The 20,370-nt window shown below is 46.2% G+C and overlaps 1 protein-coding gene across 1 annotated transcript in view; it reads right to left on the reverse strand.

Moving 5' to 3' along the window:
* The window catches only part of XYLT1 (xylosyltransferase 1), a 253,247-nt gene extending 241,059 nt beyond the window's left edge, over nt 1-12,188 (reverse strand). Inside the window, exons 1-2 of the mRNA XM_038762807.1 lie at nt 12,180-12,188; nt 12,034-12,072 (exon numbers count right to left, since the gene is read on the reverse strand). Of these exons, the coding sequence (XP_038618735.1) occupies nt 12,034-12,072; nt 12,180-12,188 (48 nt within the window). The remainder of the gene's footprint in view (nt 1-12,033; nt 12,073-12,179) is intronic.
* Nucleotides 12,189-20,370: the final 8,182 nt, after the last annotated feature.

Raw genomic sequence — 20,370 nt, forward strand, 5'->3', positions numbered from 1 at the left:
GGGAGAAGAGGAAAGCGGGGTTTAGTCAGGGAAGGCCTCTTGGGGATGTGATTTCAGTAAGGCTTTGAAGATGGGAAGAATAATTGTTTGTTGGAGATGAAGAGGGAGGGCTTTCCAGGTCAGAGGCAGGTTGTGGGCGAGAGGTCAGTGGCGACATAGATGAGATCGAGGTACAGTGAGTAGGTTGGCATTAGAGAAGCGAAGTCTGAGGACTGGGTTGTAGTAGTAAAGCAGTTAGGTCAGGTATTCATTCATTCGTTCATTCAATCGTATTTATTGAGCGCTTACTGTGTGCAGAGCACTGTACTAAGCACTTGGGAAGTACAAGTTGGCAACATATAGAGACAGTCAATCAATCAATCAATCAATCGTATTTATTGAGTGCTTACTATGTGCAGAGCACTGTACTAAGCACTTGGGAAGTACAAATTGGCAACATATAGAGACAGTCCCTACCCAACAGTGGGCTCACAGTCTAGAAGGGGGAGACAGAGAACAAAACAAAACATATTAACAAAATAAAATAAATATGTACAAATGGAGTAATAAGTCCGTACAAACATATATACATATATACAGGTGCTGTGGGGAGGGGAAGGAGGTAAGGTGGGGGGGATGGGGAGGGGGAGGAGGGTGCAAGGTGATTGAGTGCTTTAAAGCTGATGGTAAGGAGTGTCCGTAGGACATAGAGGTAGATGAGCAACCACTGGAGGTTTCTGAAGAGATGGGAAACACGGACTGAACGTTTTTGAAGAAAAATGACGCAGGCACCAGAGTGAAGTATGGACTGAAGTAGGGAAAGACAGGTGGCAGGGAGGTCAACAAGGAGGCTAGTACAGTAATCAAGGCAATGCTCACTCTCCCCTCAGCAAATGCCAGCTTCTGCAAGAGTGAATTGCCTGGACCTGTGCAGGAGAGGGCTATTCTGAGAGTTGCCACTTCTGGTGCTGGCTGAGAAGCAGAACGAAGGGCTATTCTAGAAAGATTGGCTCTCCGGAGGGGGATGCCCCAGCAAGTTCCTCTCCACAAGGAGTCTGTCATGAGGCCCTGTGGGAAGAGCACACTACTAGGAGTCAGGAGACCCGTGTCCTAGTTCTGGCTCTTCCACTTTATTTTAATTTTATTTTATTTTTATGGTATTAATTAAGTGCTAACTATGTATCAAACACTGTTGTACGCACTGGGGTAGGTGCAACTTAATTAGGCCATACACAGTCCCTGTCCCGCTTGGGTCCTCACAGTCTAAGTAGGAGGAAGATTTGGTATTGAATCTTTATTTTACAGTTGAGGAAACTAAGGCACAGAGTAGTTAAGTGACTTGCCCAAGGACACAGCAAACGATATCCAGAGCCGGGATTAGAACCCAGGTTCTCTGATTCCCAGGCCTGTACTCATGTGAGCCCATTGTTGAGTAAGGACGGTCTCTATATGTTGCCAACTTGTACTTCCCAAGCGCTTAGTACAGTGCTCTGCACACAGTTAGGGCTCAATAAATACGATTGAATGAGTGAATTCCACCAGGCCTCGGTGCTTCTCTGCTGTGTGACCTTAGTCAAAGTTCTTCAATCTCAGTGTTTCCTTGCCTGTAAAATACCTGTTCTTCCTCCCTCATAAACTTTGAACCCCATGTGGGACAGGGACAGTGTCTGATCCAATCATCTTGTTTCTACCACGGTGCTTATCACCTAGTACGGACTTAATAGAAAGTCTCATCATCACCATTGTCATTAAGGGAGCCCCAGAACTCCTTAGGCTGGGAGGTCATCTAGCTATGAATACTGGCAGTTTTCTGAGACCTTGTCAGGCTGGAAGATTGAATCTGCCTCTCCCCTCCTTTTATTTAAATGGTATTTGTTAAGCACTTACTCTGTACCAGGCACTGTACTAAACACTGGGGTACCTACAAGTCAATCAGGTTGGACAAAGTCCATGTCCCATACGGGGCTCACAGTCTTAATCCCCATTTTACAGGTAAGGGAACTGAGGCACAGAGAAGCAAAATGACTCGCCCAGAGTCATACAACATACCAGTGGCGGAGCCGGCACTAGAACCCAGGTCCCTGTGAATTCCAGGCTCACGCTCCATCCACTAGGCCACACTGCTTCTCGTTACTTCTCCTGTCCAGTCACCACCTCTGCTTCAGGGCGAGCAGCCACCCCTTCCCAGATCCTAGGCCAATCCAGCTGTTTTCAATTCTTTAAGTTCCCTGGCTATTAAGCAATGACTATGTCCAGAAATTGTCTCTGACAAGGTCTTTTCCCAGCATGACTCATAAGGGTCTGCCCTTTAAATACTGAGACAGTGTATGTGTATAGTCACAAGCATATCCGTGTATTAAAAAAATAGAATCATAAAAAGGTACTTAAATCTGTGCACTGTCAGTGTGCTGATGAGGCAGTGCTGCTTTGCAACACCTATAAAGACCTAGAAAATAGCACTCTTAAAGAAACATGCATACATGCCTAAATAAACAGCTACATAATCCACATGTGTGCCTGTATCTTCCAAAGCACCATTTTCTAGGTCTCTAAAGATGTTCCAAAACAGCCCTGACTCCTCACCCGGCTGACACCACACAGATTTAAGCATCGTGTTTTGCAGCCACAAAAGACAGCACCAAGCAACCGCTCCCTCCCGGCTGGCTTTTCACTTCCTTCCAGCCAGAGTTGGGGTGTGGTCCCAGGTCACCCCGACACAATCTCGGGACCAAGTTTCCATTTGTAAGTACAACTTCCTCCCACCCCCACCTCCTCTCCGCTAGTGACAGATGGGTAAATTCAGAGCCCAAGTAGACGCGGCCACTGCTACATTACTGACAACAGCATCTGTCTCAGAGTGGGAGCACGAGAAAAGTTACAACCCAGCCAATTAACCCATATAATAATAATAATGGCATTTATTAAGCGCTTACTATGTGCAAAGCACTGTTCTAAGCGCTGAGCACTGTTCTAAGCGCTGTTCTAAGCACTTTTCTAAGCCCTGACATATCTAGATGTCCAGTCATAGATGCCCTCATGTTAGACATCCGGTATCTCTGGCTCGGTTTCCTCAGGTCCTCCACCTTTGCAGATCGACTCAATGCAGAAAGGAAGTGATTGGATCAGCTCTTCCTTCCCCTCTGGGGATGACGTTACTTCAGCAAGGGAGCTGGTATTTAGCTCCCAGCGGTATTTATTGAGGGCTTACCCCGTGCAGTGCACTATCCTACGCACTTGGGAGAGTTTCAGAGTTGGTAGATACGAGTGTAAACTGTAGTCTGCAAGCTACTTGTGGGCAGGGACCATGTCAACCAAATCTGTTATATTGTACTCTCTCAAGCAATTAGTACAGTGCTCTGCACACAGTAAATGCCCCATAAATGACTGATCAATTGACTGAGAGTTTTCATGGCCCTAGGTCTCTCACAGATGCCTGACCTTTCCAACTCCTTTAGCGTGAGAGTTTGAGAAGCAGTTGCTTGCTCCCAGCTCCCCCGACAATCCGAGGGCTCAAAACCCATGACCTGAGAGGGTTCTTCCCATGCCACACCTGGAGGTGGGTACATATCGGGGCAGCACAAGCTGAAAAGGTGGGGTGGAGGACGGCTGCATTATTGCCTTGTTTTGCAGAGTTGCACAAAAAGACAACCAACTGTCTCAGATCCTAACAGCAATGGGGGGATCCCAGCAAGGGAGACTTCAACTGGCATTTCAGAAAATGTTTAGTCTGTGAATCCCACAAACGTCCCCTTCCCCAACCTCCCCAAAAAGCAAGCGGATTCATCCAATGTTGCGACTGATGCTTCCACAGGCACCAAACTTTCCACTAGCCTCTCATCTGTTCTGACCCCATTCTTTGTTACAGTGTTCAGCCCCATTCGCATCTGAGTAATCAATCAATCGTATTTATTAAGTGCTTACTGTGTGCAGAACACTCCACTAAGCACTTGGGAGAGGTACAATATAAGAGTGGTGCACAAGTTTCCTGCCCTTATAAACCACACAGTGTAGGGGACAGCACGGGCCTGGGAGTTAGAAGTGTTGTGGGTTCTATTCCCAGCTGCCACTTGTCTGCTGTGTGACCTTGGACAAGTCGCTTCACCTCTCTGTGCCTCAATTATCTCATCTGCAAAATGGGGATTGAGACTGTGAGCGCCATGGGTGACAGGGACTGTGTCCAACCCAATCTGCTTCTATTCAACCCAGCACTTGGTAGTGTGTCTGGCACATAGTGCGCTTAACAAATACCACAATTATTATTATTGTTATTACTACTAACCAACTCACAAAATAAATAGGGAAACTGCCTGATGGGCTCCCTAAGATTGGCTGGTTCCTTTCATCCCTTCCCAGTGTTCTCTGGCCACAGTCCCAGCAGTCACTGCAGTATGACAGACAGTATTGGGTCTGTCAGTGGTGTCACCAGCCAAAAAGCATCAGCTCTGCCTGGTGTTCCCTTTTTAGTGTTTAGCCTGGATTACATCTCCCTAAAATGCTACCTTTCAAGTTGGGGGAGGGCCTCCGTGCCTTTACTGCCTCTCTGACTGAGGCTCTTTTCCCTAACTTCACCAGTCAGACCTGTTGTAGTACTATGGACGCTAAAGTCCTCATCACTGCTGTTGAGGATATATATGTTGCCAACTTGTACTTCCCAAGCGCTTCGTACAGTGCTCTGCACACAGTAAGCGCTCAATAAATACGATTGATTGATTGCTGTGGGTCTCTTTCAAAACCAGAGTCTGAAAACAGTACCTGGGCTCTTATTATCATGACCGAAGTAGTGCTTAAAAGGCAAGTTCAAATTCACGGTGGCCGCTTCGAGGGTGGGAGGATCCCCGAACCCCACAGAGGGAATGCTTCCATTTTTACAAAATGAAGAACCCCAACGTGCTCTCAGTGTTTCCACATTTCGAGCCTGCGGCACCTTGCCTCACTTCCTGAGGATATGATGTTCCCAGAATACCCTCAGAATGGGTGCTCTGATAAGCCGATAGTGCCACGGAACAGACCGGCCATTATCGACACCCCTTTGGCTGAAATGTCATCCCTGACATTGACTGTCCCAGCCCCTGAAGAAGCGGAACCTCGCCTCTCAGAAGACCACCCCAGATTCTTTTGCTTTGGAATCGCTGTCTGCTCTGTTAACCCGATTTGCAAGACAAACGGATGATTAAAATATACTTGTCTCATTGGATTCCGGATGGCATATGTTTCAGGGGAACAATGCTAATGGGAAAATTCTAACGACTTATTCCAAGGTGACACCGAGTCAGAAATATGCTATTTCAGATGTGAAGAGTACTTAAGATGCGGAAAATGGAAATAACTTTATTAACTGTGGCAAAACCTGCTCAGGTGCTGCTTCCTAAGGTCTGCCAGCAACTCCTAGCCCTGTGGGCCTTTAGAAACAGGCTGAGAGAAACCAATAGCTCTTAGCAAATGGGACTCTTCTTGACTTCTGGTGAGGCGAGTCAGATCTGATTCTGGCATCTACTGATAATAATAATAATTAATAATAATAATAATGGCATTTATTAAGCACTTACTATATGCAAAGCACTGTTCTAAGAGCTGGGGAGGATACAAGGTGATTAGGTTGTCCCACAGGGGGCTCACAGTCAATCCCCATTTTACAGATGAGGGAACTGAGGCACAGAGAAGTTAAGTGACTGGCCCGAAGTCACACAGCTGACAATTGGCGGAGCCGGGATTTGAACCTGTGGCCTCAGACTCCAAAGCCCATGCTCTTTCCACTGAGACCTTCCCAAACTGAGCCGCCTCCTTCCTCTCCCCCTCCTTCTCCTCTCCATCCCCCCGCCATACCTCCTTCCCCTCCCCACAGCACCTGTATATATGTATATATGTTTGTACATATTTATTACTCTATTTTATTTGTACATATTTATTCTATTTGTTTTATTTTGTTAGTATGTTTTGTTTTGTTCTCTGTCTCCCCCTTCTAGACTGTGAGCCCACTGTTGGGTAGGGACCGTCTCTACATGTTGCCAACTTGGACTTCCCAAGCACTTAGTACAGTGCTCTGCACACAGTAAGCGCACAATATGATTGAATGAATGAATGAATAGTAAGCACTTAACAAATACCATCATTATTATTATTACTTACCCCATCCCCACAGCTCTTATACCCATATTATTAGACTACCTCTAATGAAAGCCTGCCTCCCCAGCTAGATTCTAAGCTCCTTGAAGGCAGGGATATGTCTATTTGCTAACTGTACTCTCCCAAGCACTTAGTACGGTACTTTGCTCCAGGTAAGTACTCAATAAGTACCATTTTTTATGGAATTTGCTAAGCGCTTACTATGTGTCAGGCGCTGATTGAAGCACAGGGGTAGATACAGGTTAATCAGGTGAGGCACACTTCCTGTCCCACTGGGGGCTCACAGTTTAAGTAGCAGGAAAAACAATCCTCATTTTACAGTTAACAGGCATGGAGAAGTTAAGTGACTTATCCAAGGTCATATGGCAGGCAAGTGGCAGAGACCAGATCCTCTCACTCCTAGGCCAGTGCTTTTTCCAATAAGCCAAGTTGCTTCCATTGATTTATTGATCATCCTGGTACTTAGCACATAGTAATCACTTAATTATAATGTATTGTTTCATTATTATTGTTATTTTATTAATATTATTATTATGATTAGGAAGGACTCCTGACTGCACAGGTTTGTAGACACTGCATGATGTGTTTCCACCCAACTGGTCATTAAATTCCAAATTTAAAAATTCAGGTTTCATCTCCAGGTCACCTGGCTTTCAGGAAGCAGCTCCCCAAAGAGCAGAGAAATAGTCTCTTCTCCCAAGGGCAGCGCTTGGACTTACCCATGCCACAGGGTTCCTCATCCCATCAACCTGAATTTCAAATCCCAGCTCTGCCAATTGTCAGCTGTGTGACTTTGGGCAAGTCACTTCACTTCTCTGTGCCTCAGTTACCTCATCTGTAAAGTGGGGATTAAGACTGTGAGCCCCCCCGTGGGACAACCTGATCACCTTGTAACTTCCCCAATGCTTAGAACAGTGCTTTGCACATAGTAAGCACTTAATAAATGCCATCATTATTGGAGAAGCAGCGTGGCTCAGTGGAAAGAGCTCGGGCTTTGGAGTCAGAGGTCAGGGGTTCAAATCCCAGCTCTACCAATTGTCAGCTGTGTGACTTTGGGCAAGTCACTTCACTTCTCTGTGCCTCAGTTACCTCATCTGTAAAATGGGGATTAAGACTGTGAGCGCCCTGTGGGACAAGCTGATCACCTTGTAACCTCCCCAATGCTTAGAACAGTGCTTTGCACATAGTAAGCATTTAATAAATGCCGTCATTATTGGAGAAGCAGCATGGCTCAGTGGAAAGAGCTCGGGCTTTGGAGTCAGAGGTCAGGGGTTCAAATCCCGGCTCCACCAATTGTCAGCTGTGTGACTTTGGGCAAGTCACTTCACTTCTCTGTGCCTCAGTTACCTCATCTGTAAAATGGGGATTAAGACTGTTAGCGCCCCGTGGGACAAGCTGATCACCTTGTAACCTCCCCAGCACTTAGAACAGTGCTTTACACATAGTAAGCACTTTATAAATGTTATTATTGTTATTATTATTATTACTGCTAGATCTGCCATTCTCCCTGGCCCACTCGGTCCTCCAGGCTGGTGGCTGAGAAGCAGCAGGGAACAGAGAGCCTGGGAGAAGCCAGTGATGCATGGAACTGAAATTCCACCAGAACCACCAAGAGCAAGGGCAGCTTTACAACTGCCAAGTCACTGCTCTGAGGCTGGCACCCTCCATCTCCTGGTTCCCTCCAGAAATGATCCGACAGAAAAAACAAAAGGCTGATACTGTTCAGAGTGTTTTCACCTGATGTGACCATTTCCCTTACCGATTCCACGGGAAGCGGTGAGGGGAGGAGGAGTGTTAACATCTGATCAGCAAGAACAGAGGCAGGGTGAGTCCTATCTGAGACCGATCTGAGAAGAGTGCAGCCTGCCACCCCTAGCCCTGCTGCCTAGACTGCAGTGTCTCTAATCCTGGGAGGTGAGAATACTCTACTTCCACTCCCGGTAGTGCTGGGCTTGGTTGACACAGGCTACATCTAGACTGTGTCAACCTTCCCCCTTCTAGACTGTGAGCCCGCTGTTGGATAGGGACCGTCTCTATATGTTGCCAACTTGTACTTCCCAAGTGCTTAGTACAGTGCTCTACACACAGTAAGCGCTCAATAAATACGATTGATTGAATGAATGAATGAATCTGCCACCTGGAGTCAATACCACTGAACTCAGGGCAACAATCTGCTGGTCTCACCTCCGCAACATCTCCAAGATCCGCCTTTTCCTCTCCATCCAAACCGCTACCTTGCTGTTTCAATCTCTCATCCTGTCCTGACTGGATTACTCCATCAGCCTCCTCTCTGATCTCCCATCCTCCTGTCTCTCCCCACTTCAGTCTATACTTCACTCTGCTGCCCAGACTATCTTTGTACAGAAAAGCTCTGGGCATGTTACTCCCCTCCTCAAAAATCTCCAGTGGCTGGTGGTCAACCTAAGCATCAGGCAAAAACTCCTCACCCTCGGCTTCAAGGCTGTCTATCCCCTCACCCCCCTCCTACCTCACCTCCCTTCTCTCCTTCTCCAGCCCAGCCCGCACCCTCCGCTCCTCTGCCGCTAATCTCCTCACTGTACCTCGTTCTCGCTTGTCCCGCCGTCGACCTCCGGCCCTCGTCCTCCCCCGGCCTGGAATGCCCTCTCTGTGCACATCCGCCAAGCTAGCTCTCTTCCTCCCTTCAAAGCCCTACTGAGAGCTCACCTCCTCCAAGAGGCCTTCACAGACTGAGCCCCCTTTTTCCTCTCCTTCTCCTCCCCACTGCACCTGTATATATGTTTGTACAGATTTATTACTCTATTTATTTTACTTGTACATATTTACTATTCTATTTATTTTCTTACTGATGTGCATTTAGCTTTAATTCTATTTGTTCTGATGACTTGACACCTGTCCACATGTTTTGTTTTGTCATCTGTCTCCCCCTTCTAGACTGTGAGCCTGTTGTTGCATAGGGACCATCTCTATATGTTGCCAACTTGTACTTCCCAAGCGCTTAGTACAGTGCTCTGCACACAATAAGTGCTCAATAAATACGATTGAATGAATGAATGAATGAACAATCACAGTCCCTTGCTCCAGGCCTCTGCTGGCAGTTTAAACTCAAGTGCCAGCAGAGTAATAAAAAGACCACAAAAAGCACATTTTTGCACCAGCATTGATATCCACCGATCGCAGGAAGTGGGGAGAAACGGTCACGCAGGATTCTGTTGTTGCACCAGAACAAAAGCTCCCTGGAATTCTGTACCAGGGTCTACCAAGAACTTCTCTTCTAGGAAATCCATGCATTTAACTTTCATATTAACTACAAGCCAGGCTCTTTGCCGCTGCAGAAAACGCCAACTGCCTAACTGCCCATCACCGGGTCAAGGTAAGAGGCCAGGAGTGAGCCACCGGCCCGCCGTGATAGACCAAGGATGAGCTGTTGCCAGAAGGCAGCTCTATCCCATTATCCGCTGTACAGGAATCTGTGCCTCACTGATTCATGTGTCATTTTCCCAGACACCTCCCAGGTGGAATTTAGACAAACTGATCCTTACAATATCCAAGTCTTTCAATCAATCGATCAATGGTATTTATTGAGCATTTAACTGTATGCAGAACTCTGTACTAAGTGCCTGGGAGAGTACAAGCAACATGGCTTAATGGAAAAAGCACAAGCTTGGGAGTCAGGTCATGGGTTCTAATCCCTGCTCCACCGCTCATCTGCTGTGTGACCTTGGGCAAGCCACTTCACTTCTCGGTGCCTCTGTTCCCTCATCTGTAAAATGGGGATTAAGACTGTGAGCCCCACATGGGACAACCTGATTACGTATCTACCCCAGGGCTTAAAACAGTGCTTGGAACATAGTAAGTGCTTAACAAATATCATTATTATTATTACACTACAAAAGAGTTGGTAAACACATTCCTTGCCCACCATGAGTTTACAGTCTAGAGGTGGGTGGTCTATCCTTTTTCCCAGGTTATCAGCAAGCTGGATGTGAAGAAATCTTAATGCTAGTCTTTTGTAGCTCGTTTTTGATGGTGTTTGTTAAGCACTTACTATGTACTAAGCACAGGAGTAGATACAAGCTAATCAGGTTGGACGCAGTCCATACCCCACATGGAGCTCTCTGTCTTAATCCCCATTTTACAGATGAGGAAAAGGAGGCACAGAGATATGAAGCTACTTATTCAAGGTCACACAGCGGACAAGGGCAGAGCCAGAATTAGAACCCACATACTTCTTACTCCCAGGTCTGTGTTTTAGCTACTAGACCACACTGCTTCTCTAGGCCATGCTGCTTCTCCAGTTCCTTTCCTCCCCACCACAAAGTCCAAGTCCTCTAACAAGCTCTCCCCAAGTGATTCCTCAGCCAGCTCCATTCAGTTCATTCAGTCATATTTATTGAGTGTTTACTGTAAGCAGAGCACTGTATTAAGCGCTTGGGAATGTACAATACTGCAACAAAGAGTGACAATCCCTGCCCACAAAGAGCTCACAGTTTAGTTACGAACTCATTTGCAACCTCATTAGCGCTCTCTCACATATACATGTGTGCTCTCTTTTCACAGCTCCAGTTGTAGATATGTTTATGTTTGTCTCCCCCATTAGAGTGTAGGGTCCACTATGGCAGGGAATGGGTCACTTCTGTATTTGGTATTTCCAAAGCACCCAGTACAGTGCACTGAACCAAATGGGTGCTCAATAAATACTACAAAATATTAGTTGTGGTATTTATGAAGAACTTACTAAGTGCCAAGCACTGTACTCAGAGCTGAGAGAGACACAAGATAATCACATTGGACCCAGTCCCTGTCCCACATTGGGCTCGCAGTTTAAGGGGGAGGCAAGATAGATATTGAATTCCATTTTACAGATGAGAAAACTGAGAACCAAAAAGGTTACATAAATTGCTCCAGATTACACAACGGGCAGGTGGTAGAGCAGGGGTTAGACCCAGGTCTCTTGGCTCCCAAGTCTGTGCTCTTTCCACCTGGCCATGCTGTTAGTCATTACTACATCTTATTAACACTACGTCCAGTCTTCTCACCCTTTCCTTCTTGCAACCTGAGATTCCCCCAGGTAGACACTTTTCTCTAAATTCACGGGGTACCCGGCAGTGGTCGAAATAAACTGGAATTCACCGAAACAGGCTTCCAGTACAAAAACAAAAACCGGAATGGACTTCCTGCTCTGACTGATTAGTACAGGTCTCTGCACATAGTGGACACTCAATAAATACCACTGAACGAGGCATGAGAGTCATGCCAGCTGCTGCCAACCTCATACAAGCCGGGAGGGGAATATTGAAGGCCAGTGCAGGCATTCATTCATTGAATTCATTCAATTGCGTTCATTGAGTGCTTACTGTGTGCAGAACACTGTACTAAGTGCTTTGGAGAGTGCAATATAGCAATAAACTAAATAAAATAAATGGTCCCTGCCCACAGTCCTCTGCTGCCACTGTAAGTCTGTCATAGCTTTGGGCAGGACAGCTGTCAGGATGCCCTTAGGAATTCTGGATAGTGCTGTGTGGCCAGTTTCCAACCTGGTCATCTTTATTCTGGCCCCTCAGCCTCTGCTGGGCCATCTGTCCAGCCTCTCAGACCCCGAGTCCAGGGCTGCTTCTCAATAGTCACTCTACCCTGAGAACTATGGCAAGGATGTGGGGGGTGGGAGGGAACCCATCAAGGAGCAGCTCTCTTTCGTCATTTAAATCTGGTAGCAACCAGGGCCTAACATACACCATGCCCTGGCAGCTGGGGAGGAGACACCCCCCGAACCCTTGTATGCCCAGGGGTGCTCTGCCCTGTGAGGCAGAGATAAGCCCCTTGGGCTTCCGGAACAAGACAGAGAAGGTATCAATTCACCTGGGCCACCACGAGGCCAGCCAAGACTGCCCACCCCCCACCCCCGCAAGACCATCAAGCATGGAGGGAAAGAAATCAATAACAGGTACTGACCTGTCTCTCCAGGCCAGTGAAGGGACTGGGTGGTGGCTCCTAAGGAGGGAGGAAGAGAGAAAAAAAAAGTGGTTAAACACATGGAATGAAAACAATCTTTGTTGAAAAAAGATGCCGCTCATCTTTTCCTTCCTCCCAGTGCAAACCAGGTTCATTCTCTAGCTCTTTGTCCCTTCCTTTGGGAGGGGGAATTGGAAGGCTTTCACCTACTTCACTCCACAGAAACTGCCCTCTCCAAGGTCACCACTGGCTTTCTTCTTGCCACATCCAATGACCACTACTCCATCCTAATCCCTCTCAGACACTCAGCTGCTTTAGACATTTCTGGAAATATTAACTTTGGCTTCACTGATACAGTCCTCTCTTGATTCTCCGCCTAACTCTGGCTGACCCTTCTCAGTCTCTTTCACAGACTCCTCCTCTTCCTTCCAACCACCAAATGAGGGAGTCCCTCGAGGCTCAGTTCTGGGTCTCTGTCTATTCTCCATCTACACCACATTCCCTTTGAGAACTTGCATCTCCAGCCCTGAACTCTCCTTCTTTGCATTCACGTATTTTCTTCTGCCTTTAGGACATCTCTACTTGAATATCTTGCCAACACCTCAAATTTAAAATGTCCAAAACAGTATTCCTCTTCCTCGCACCCAAACCCTGCCCTCCCAGTGCCTTTCCCATCACTGTAGACAATGAGTCTCCCAACTCCTCAAGACCTCCAGTGGATGGGCAACCCATCCACCTCCGCATCAAACAGAAAAACCTAACCATCGGCTAGAAAGTACTCAATCAGCTCACCCCTTCCTATATACCTCACTGATTTCTTACTACAAACCAGCACAATCACTTCACTTCTTTAATGCCACCCTACTCACTGTACCTCAACTTCATTCATCTCCTTTCCAACCACTTTCTACATCTTCCATCTGGCCCGGAACCCCCTCCCTCTCCTCATCCGACCACCACTCTCCTCACCTACAAAGCCTTATTAAAATCACATCCCCTCAAAAGGCCTTCCCCGATTAAGTCTGCATTTCCCCTACTCCCTTCTGTGTCACCTATGCACTTATATCTATATCCTTTAAACACTTGACATTCACCCCACCTTCAGGCCATCAACATATATATATCCTTATGGACAGAGCACGGGCCTGGGAATCAGAAGGACCTGGGTTCTAGTCCCGGCTTCGGTACTTGTCTTCCATGTGACCTTGGACAAGTAAATTCATTTCTCTGTGTCTCAGTTACCTCATCTATAAAATGGAGATTGAGACTGTGATTCCCACATGGGACAGGGACTGTGCCAAACCTGATTTGTTTGTATCCACCTCAGCGATTAGTATTAGGCTTGGCACATAGTAAGCGCTTAATAAATGACACAATTATTATTATTTTGCAGATGGCACTCAAACTGAGAAACACAAAGGAGGGAAGAAAGAAAATCTCCCCAGTGCTCCAAGGACGGGGAGCTTGGAACAAACATCTGGATCTGGTAGGGAGTCACGTAGCCCACAAAGAATCTGCTCTATCACTCACTGGCCTACTGAACCAGGAAAAGAAATGAAATACTTTGCACTCAGATTTCGGTGCCATGAGGCTGTGCCAATTAAAAAAATTAAAATGGGGCCCATGCAGGCCATCACTGTGCTTGGTTTGAATTATGCATTTCCTTAAAGCTGGAGAAAGGGAGCTGAACTTCATGTTTTTTTCCCCCTCCATAAAACCAAGTGAGAGAGAACTCTGGAGGGAGGAGAATCAGTGGCTTTTCTACTGCAAGAAGGCTAGCTGGACATCAAAGAAAAGATGTAATATCAATGATGGTATTTCTGCCCTGTGCCACACACAAGCTAAGCGCTGGGACAGACACAAGATTATCAGATTAAGCACTGTTCTTGACCAACCTGGGGCTCACCAAGGCAGAGGGACAACAGGGAGAAGCAGCATGGTTTAATAGAAAGAGTGTGGGCCTGGGTTCTACTCACAGCTCTGCCAATTGCTCGCTGTGTGACCTTGGGTAAGTCACTTTACTTTTCTGTGCCTTGGTTCTCTTTTTCTCCCTACTTAGACTGTAAGCCCCTATGGGACAGGGACTGTGTCCATACAGACTTAATTGTATCTTCCTCAGTTCTTAGAACTGGTCTTGGCACATAGTAATTGCTTAACAAATACCATAATTATTATTACTATTATTTAGATTATGAGCCCCATGCGGGACAGGGACTGTGTCCAAACTAATTAACTTGTACTACCCTAGCGCTTAGAACAGTGTTTGACACATAGTAAGCGCTTAATACCACACACACACACACACACACACACACACACACACACACACAAGGCAGCTGAGGAAGCTCAGGCCCACAGAAGAGTTAGGTAACTGGCCCAAGATCACACAGCAGTTAAGTGGCAGAGCTGGGATTAGAAGCAAGAGTCTTCCCATTCCCCGTCCTGTGCCCTGTCCACTAAGCCAATGTTCTCCTGTTCACCCAGAGGGCAACACTTTGTGTATTTTCTCCTCCTTGTCTTTAGCTTTGTTACTCTTGGGTCAGCTATTAGTGACATTTTCTACTAACAGAGTGCTCTAACCTCACAGGCCTAATTCCATGATCATAAGGCCCAAACTAGCCATCAGTTGCAGTCTTTTAATACAACCAAGCATAACAGCACAGGCCCTAAACCCAGCATGAAATCAGCCTATGATAGAGTAGACCTTAAAAAATAATAATAATAATTGTGGTACTTAAGTGATTACTATGTGCCAGGCACTGTACTAAGCACTGGGATGGATAGAAGCAAATTGGGTTGGACACAGGCCCTGTCCCGCATGGGGCTCACAGTCTTAATCCCCATTTTACAGATGAGGTGACTGAGGCCCAGAGAAGTGAATTGCCCAAAGTCACACAACAGACTTGCAATAAGCTTTTGAAAATGTAGCTATCCCCAGCAACAGTCCCTCCTTCAAGCTACTGTTTCTCTAGTAGTCGTAGTAGCAGCAGTAGTAATGGTAGTAGTAAAGGTACTTATTAAGCATTTAATTGGGTATTTACTGGCTCCTAATCCCAGCTCTGCCATTTGCCTGCTTGGGTAACTTCTCTGGGCCTCAATTTCCTCATGTGTCAAGTGGGTATTCAAGATCTGTTTCCCCTCCCCCTTAAACTATAGCCTCATGTGGCTCAGGGACTACATCCGATCTATTTTCATGCATCTAACCCAGCGTTTACTGTGGTGCTTGTTACACAGTAAGTGCTTAACAAAATCACAGTTTTTATCTTGCGGGGACCTGCTTCCTAGCTATGGAGCCAAGGATGATCTTTTTGGGGCAGAAAATCAGAACCCCTAAGCTGCATTTGGTCAGAGGCCCAAAGCTCATTAAAGAGTTCCTGAGCACCAAAGCACAAAACGATCTATTTAGCTTGTTAATTAACTGGTCAGGAAGAAGATCATATCCTTGCAAGCGGCCACATCATTAGTGCTGGGGATTAGCTCTCCAAGGGGCTCGCCCTTTTGAAGTAGAGGGAGGTTGAACACAGCCTCAGCCAGACTGGCCCAAGGTGTCTAGCCGGCTCTATAACAGTCCGCTTAATTGGAAAGCCTAACGAAGGGGAACCGGGTCAACGATGTTGTCTGTTTAATCCATCGCTTCTGTCGAGATTAGAAATCTTCTCTTTACAGAGAGAATAAATTCCCAGCCATCAGATGAGAGGTGCTCCGGCTGCCAGGGGGATTCTTAGACCCTTGGGGTCATGCTTCTGCCTGGGTTGCATCTGAGGCCGGTGCCACAACCTCATTCCTTGAGAAGCAGCTTGGTCTACTGGAATGGAGATAGGCCTGAGAGAGTCAGAGGACCTGAGTTCTAATCTCACTCTGCCACTTGCCTGTTGTTTGTCCTGTTTCCTCATCTGTAAAATGGGGATTCATTACCTGTCCTTTCTCCTCCTTAGATTGTCTGTGCCTGTCACCTCCTCTGTAAAATGGTGATTAAACCTGTGCTCCCTACGTGGGATAACAAATATGTCCAACCTGATTATCACGTATCTATGTCAGTGCTTAGTTCAGTGCTTGGCATATAGCATTTAACAAGTACCATTATTATTTTTTATCATCATTGTTCCTGCCTTGGAACAAGGAAAGACTTTTCCAAATCATGTATTAAATTACCATCACGGGGAGGCAGAACTCAGTCATAGACAGCCAGCAGCAATAAGCCTCCTAAAGAGCCCAATTCTCCCAGTGCCAAAAGTTACATTATTCATTCACAGTGGCATAATTGGCAGACCTGGTCCCCTGTGGGTCTGAAAGAATTAGTGATCCTCCTCAAGTGCATAACTTGATAACAGGGAGTACATTTAAAACTTCTAGCTATTAGAGAAGAATTAAAGTTTCCTTAGAGATGCAGCATGTTGTGAAAAGAGCATGGGCCTGGGAATCAGAGGAACTAGGTTCCAATCCAACCTCTGCCAATGGCCTGCTGCTGACTGATGGTATTTGTTAAGCGCTTACTATATGCCTAACACCGTACTAATCACTGGGGTAGATACAAGTCAATCAGGTTGGACCCACTCCCTATCCCACATAAGGCTCCCAATCTTAATAACTATTTTACAAATGAGGCAACCAAGGCACAGAGAAGTAAAGTGTCTTGCCCAAAGTCACACAGCTGATAAGTGGCAGAGCTGGGATTAGAATCCAGGTCATTCTGAGTCCCTGGCCTGTGCTTGTTCCACTGGGCGACACTGCTTCTCTTGACCTTGGACAAGTCATTTAACTTCTGTGGGCCTCATTCCCCTCATCTGTAAAACGGAGATTCAAAATTGTTCTCCCACCTACTGGGACCTGATTATTTTGTATCTATCACAGTGTTTGGCACACAGTAAGCCCTTAACAAATACTACAAAAATAATTACTGCCATCAGGCAGTTCAATTTGAAATCACTCCGTTTGATACACATTCTCAACCCCAAATAGGATGTAACTCAGTTATCATCACCAACAGTGGTATTTATATGGAGCATTGCCTGCATGCAGAGGGCTAGGGCTGGGTCAATCAACCAAAGATATATAATGAATGCTTACTGTGTGCGAGCACTATATTAAGCATTTGGGAGAGCGTACAGTGCAACAGAGTTGGTAAATACTTTCCTGGCCTACAACGAGCTTATTGCCTAAAGGTCCCCTGTTGTAAATTCAATTAGGGGACAGATCCAGACTGCACAATCAATCAGTGGCAGGTTATTTTGAGTATTTTGGTGTGCAGAGCGTTGGGAGAGTACAATACAGTAGAGTTGGTAGACATGATCCCTCCCCTCAAAGATGGTCTATTTGAACATCAGCAGTCACAAAGGGGGCTGCTTTACTTTTGCAAATAAGGATACTCAGTCCCCCTTTTCGCCCAAACAAGCCTTTTACTAAGGTTTGAACTTTTTAATAATAATAGTATTTGTGGTATTTGTTAAACACTTAGTGTGCTCCAGGTGCTGTACTAAGCGCTGAGGTACATACAAGTTGATAATAATAATAATAATAATGACATTTATTAAGTGCTTAGTATGTGCAAAGCACTATTCTAAGTGCTGGGGAGGCTACAAGGTGATCAGGTTGTCCCATGTGGGGCTCACAGTCTTCATCCCCATTTGACAGATGAGGGAACTGAAGCACAGAGAAGTGAAGTGACTTGCCCTAAGTCACACAGCAGACAAGTGGTGGAGCTGGGATTTGAACCCATGACCTCTGACTCCAAAGCCCACGCTCTTTCCACTGAGCCACGCTGCTTCTCAGCGTGGTCAGAGTGGACACAGTCCCTGTCCTGCCTGGGACTCACAATCTCAATCCCCATTTTACAGAGGAGGTAACGGGCACAGAGAAGTGAAGTGACTTGCCCAAGATCACACAGAAGACAAGTGGCAGAGCCAGGATTAGAGCCCATGACCTTCTGACTGCCAAGCCCAATCCACTATGTCATGCTGCTTCCTTTTGGCCTTGCAGGTTTGCAAGGCCAAAGAAATATCTATGAAATAAGCCAAACAAGATCTTATTAGATCCAGGTGCAGAGACGCCAAAATCTTTTTAGTGAACTGTGGGGCCGAGGTAATTGCAGCTTGTGGGAAGGAGAGCACTCCCCAAACTCAACACTCCTGGTTGAAAAGATGGACACAGTTCCTCCTTACTAACCCAGTCTTTTGATGGCATTTATTGAGCTGAACACTAGCTGTGTGCAAAGTACTGCACTAAGTCCTGGGGAAAAATACAGCGGAGGATAAATAATAATAATGATGGCATTTATTAAGCGCTTACCATGTGCAAAGCACTATTCTAAGAGCTGAGGGGGTTACAAGGTGATCAGGTTGTCCCACGGGGGGCTCACGGTCTTAATCCCCATTTTACAGAAGAGGGAACTGAGGCACAGAGAAGTGAAGTGACTTGCTCAAAGTCACACAGCTGACAATTGGCGGAGCTGGGATTTGAACCCCTGACCTCTGACTCCAAAGCCTGTGCTCTTTCCACTGAGCAACGCTGCTTCTCATAGAGAAGTCTCTCAGGGGCCTCAGTATAAAACACAAATTTCCCCCAAAGCTTAAAACCACAAAGAGGTTAATTAGCAGGTAGGCGTATTTACAATAGGCTCCTTAACGGTTGAACAATGCAAACAAGCATTTCCTCACTGTTGAAGAATGGCTTTATCCTCCATTTGATTGAATGCCACTCCAGAGAGGGGATTCCCTCCCTCTGGAACCTAGCCTATCAGACAAGATTCCAAGATTAGAGCCCAACAATGGGAGGGGAAAGAAAACACCACAATCCTAACAGGGAATTTTGCAGATGCCTTTTACCCCATTCCATAGAGGCTTTTGGGGCGATTCTGAATTGCTTTCCTGGCAATCCCTTTGGCTGATTGCCCCCCGACATTTCCACACCCCCCCAGGAAGCTCTGCTCTACCCACTTTCCTATCAGCCCTAACCGAGTGGTCTAGAGGTATTAAGCAGTGTGGCTCAGTGGAAAAGAGCCTGGGCTTTGGAGTCAGGGGTCATGGGTTCAAATTCCGGCTCCGCCAAGTGTCAGCTGTGTGACTTTGGACAAGTCACTTCACTTCTCTGGGCCTCAGTTCCCTCATCTGTAAAATGGGGATTAAGACTGGAAGCCCCCCGTGGGACAACCTGATCACCTTGTAACCTCCCCAGCGCTTTGAACAGTGCTTTGCACATAGTAAGCACTTAATGCCATTATTATCAGCGTTTAGAACAGTGCCTTGCACATAGTAAGCACTTAAATGCCATCATTATTATTATTATTATTATTATTATTATTATTATTATCATTCAACCCGAACATACGGAGGCTTTAACCTTTCTGTTTGCTTAGAACAATGTAATGAAAAGTGCAGAGAAATTTGTACAAAATCTTTGCATCTGGGGGAATGCACTTCAAGAACCATTTCATCGTGCTGAGGGAAGCAGCATGGCGTATTGGATAGAACATGGGCCTGGGAGCAAGAAGGTCATGGGTTCTAATTCTGACTCCACTGCTTATCTGCTGTGTGACCTTGGGCAAGTCTCCTCACTTCTCTGTGCCTCAGTTACCTCTTCTGTAAAATGGTGATTAGGACTGTGAGTCACATGTGGGACAGGGCCTGTGTCTGACCTAATTACCTTGTCTCTATCCCAAGGCTTAGAACAGTGCTTGGCACATAGTAAGCACTTAACAAATGCCATAATTGTTATTATCCTTATAAACAGTGAACATGTCCAGCTTTGAGCCGCCCAACAAAATTAATTCCTTCTGCCAAATATGAGGCTGTTGCTACTCCAATAGATATCACTTATCCTTCCCATCCCATCCCAGCCTCTGGATGGCTGAGAAAGCTTTCTTCGGGTTTGCCTTTCCTAGGCATGGAGTTCCAAAATCACCTCCAAATGCCCTCTCAAAGGCCACACCAATTTTCCGTAATGCTGATTTCGGCCTTCCCATTTTAGCCTTGCTAAAGCCTCAAAGAGTAGACTCTGAGAAGCTATTTTCCTATGGGGCTTCTCCATGGGACTGGCTCCAAAGCCATTGCCAATTAGTTAGTCAATTGTATTTATTGAGTGCTTACTGTGTGCACAGTACTGTACTAAGGTCTTGGGAGAACACAGCACAGCAACGTAACTGACACATTCCCTGTTCACAACGAGCTTACAACTTGAGGCTGGGATTCCCGTCACTGGATTCTGAGGTCACTGATCCTGGGGATTTCACAGCAGCAACATTCCACCCCATGGATCACAGTGAAACAAACCTCCGCTGTACTACACAGCCCCTCTAGATTGTAAGCTCACCTATAGACAGTAAGCTCACTGTGAGCAGGGAAT

Source organism: Tachyglossus aculeatus, chromosome 21 (genome assembly GCF_015852505.1).
Source record: "Tachyglossus aculeatus isolate mTacAcu1 chromosome 21, mTacAcu1.pri, whole genome shotgun sequence".
NCBI classification, from domain to species: domain Eukaryota; kingdom Metazoa; phylum Chordata; class Mammalia; order Monotremata; family Tachyglossidae; genus Tachyglossus; species Tachyglossus aculeatus.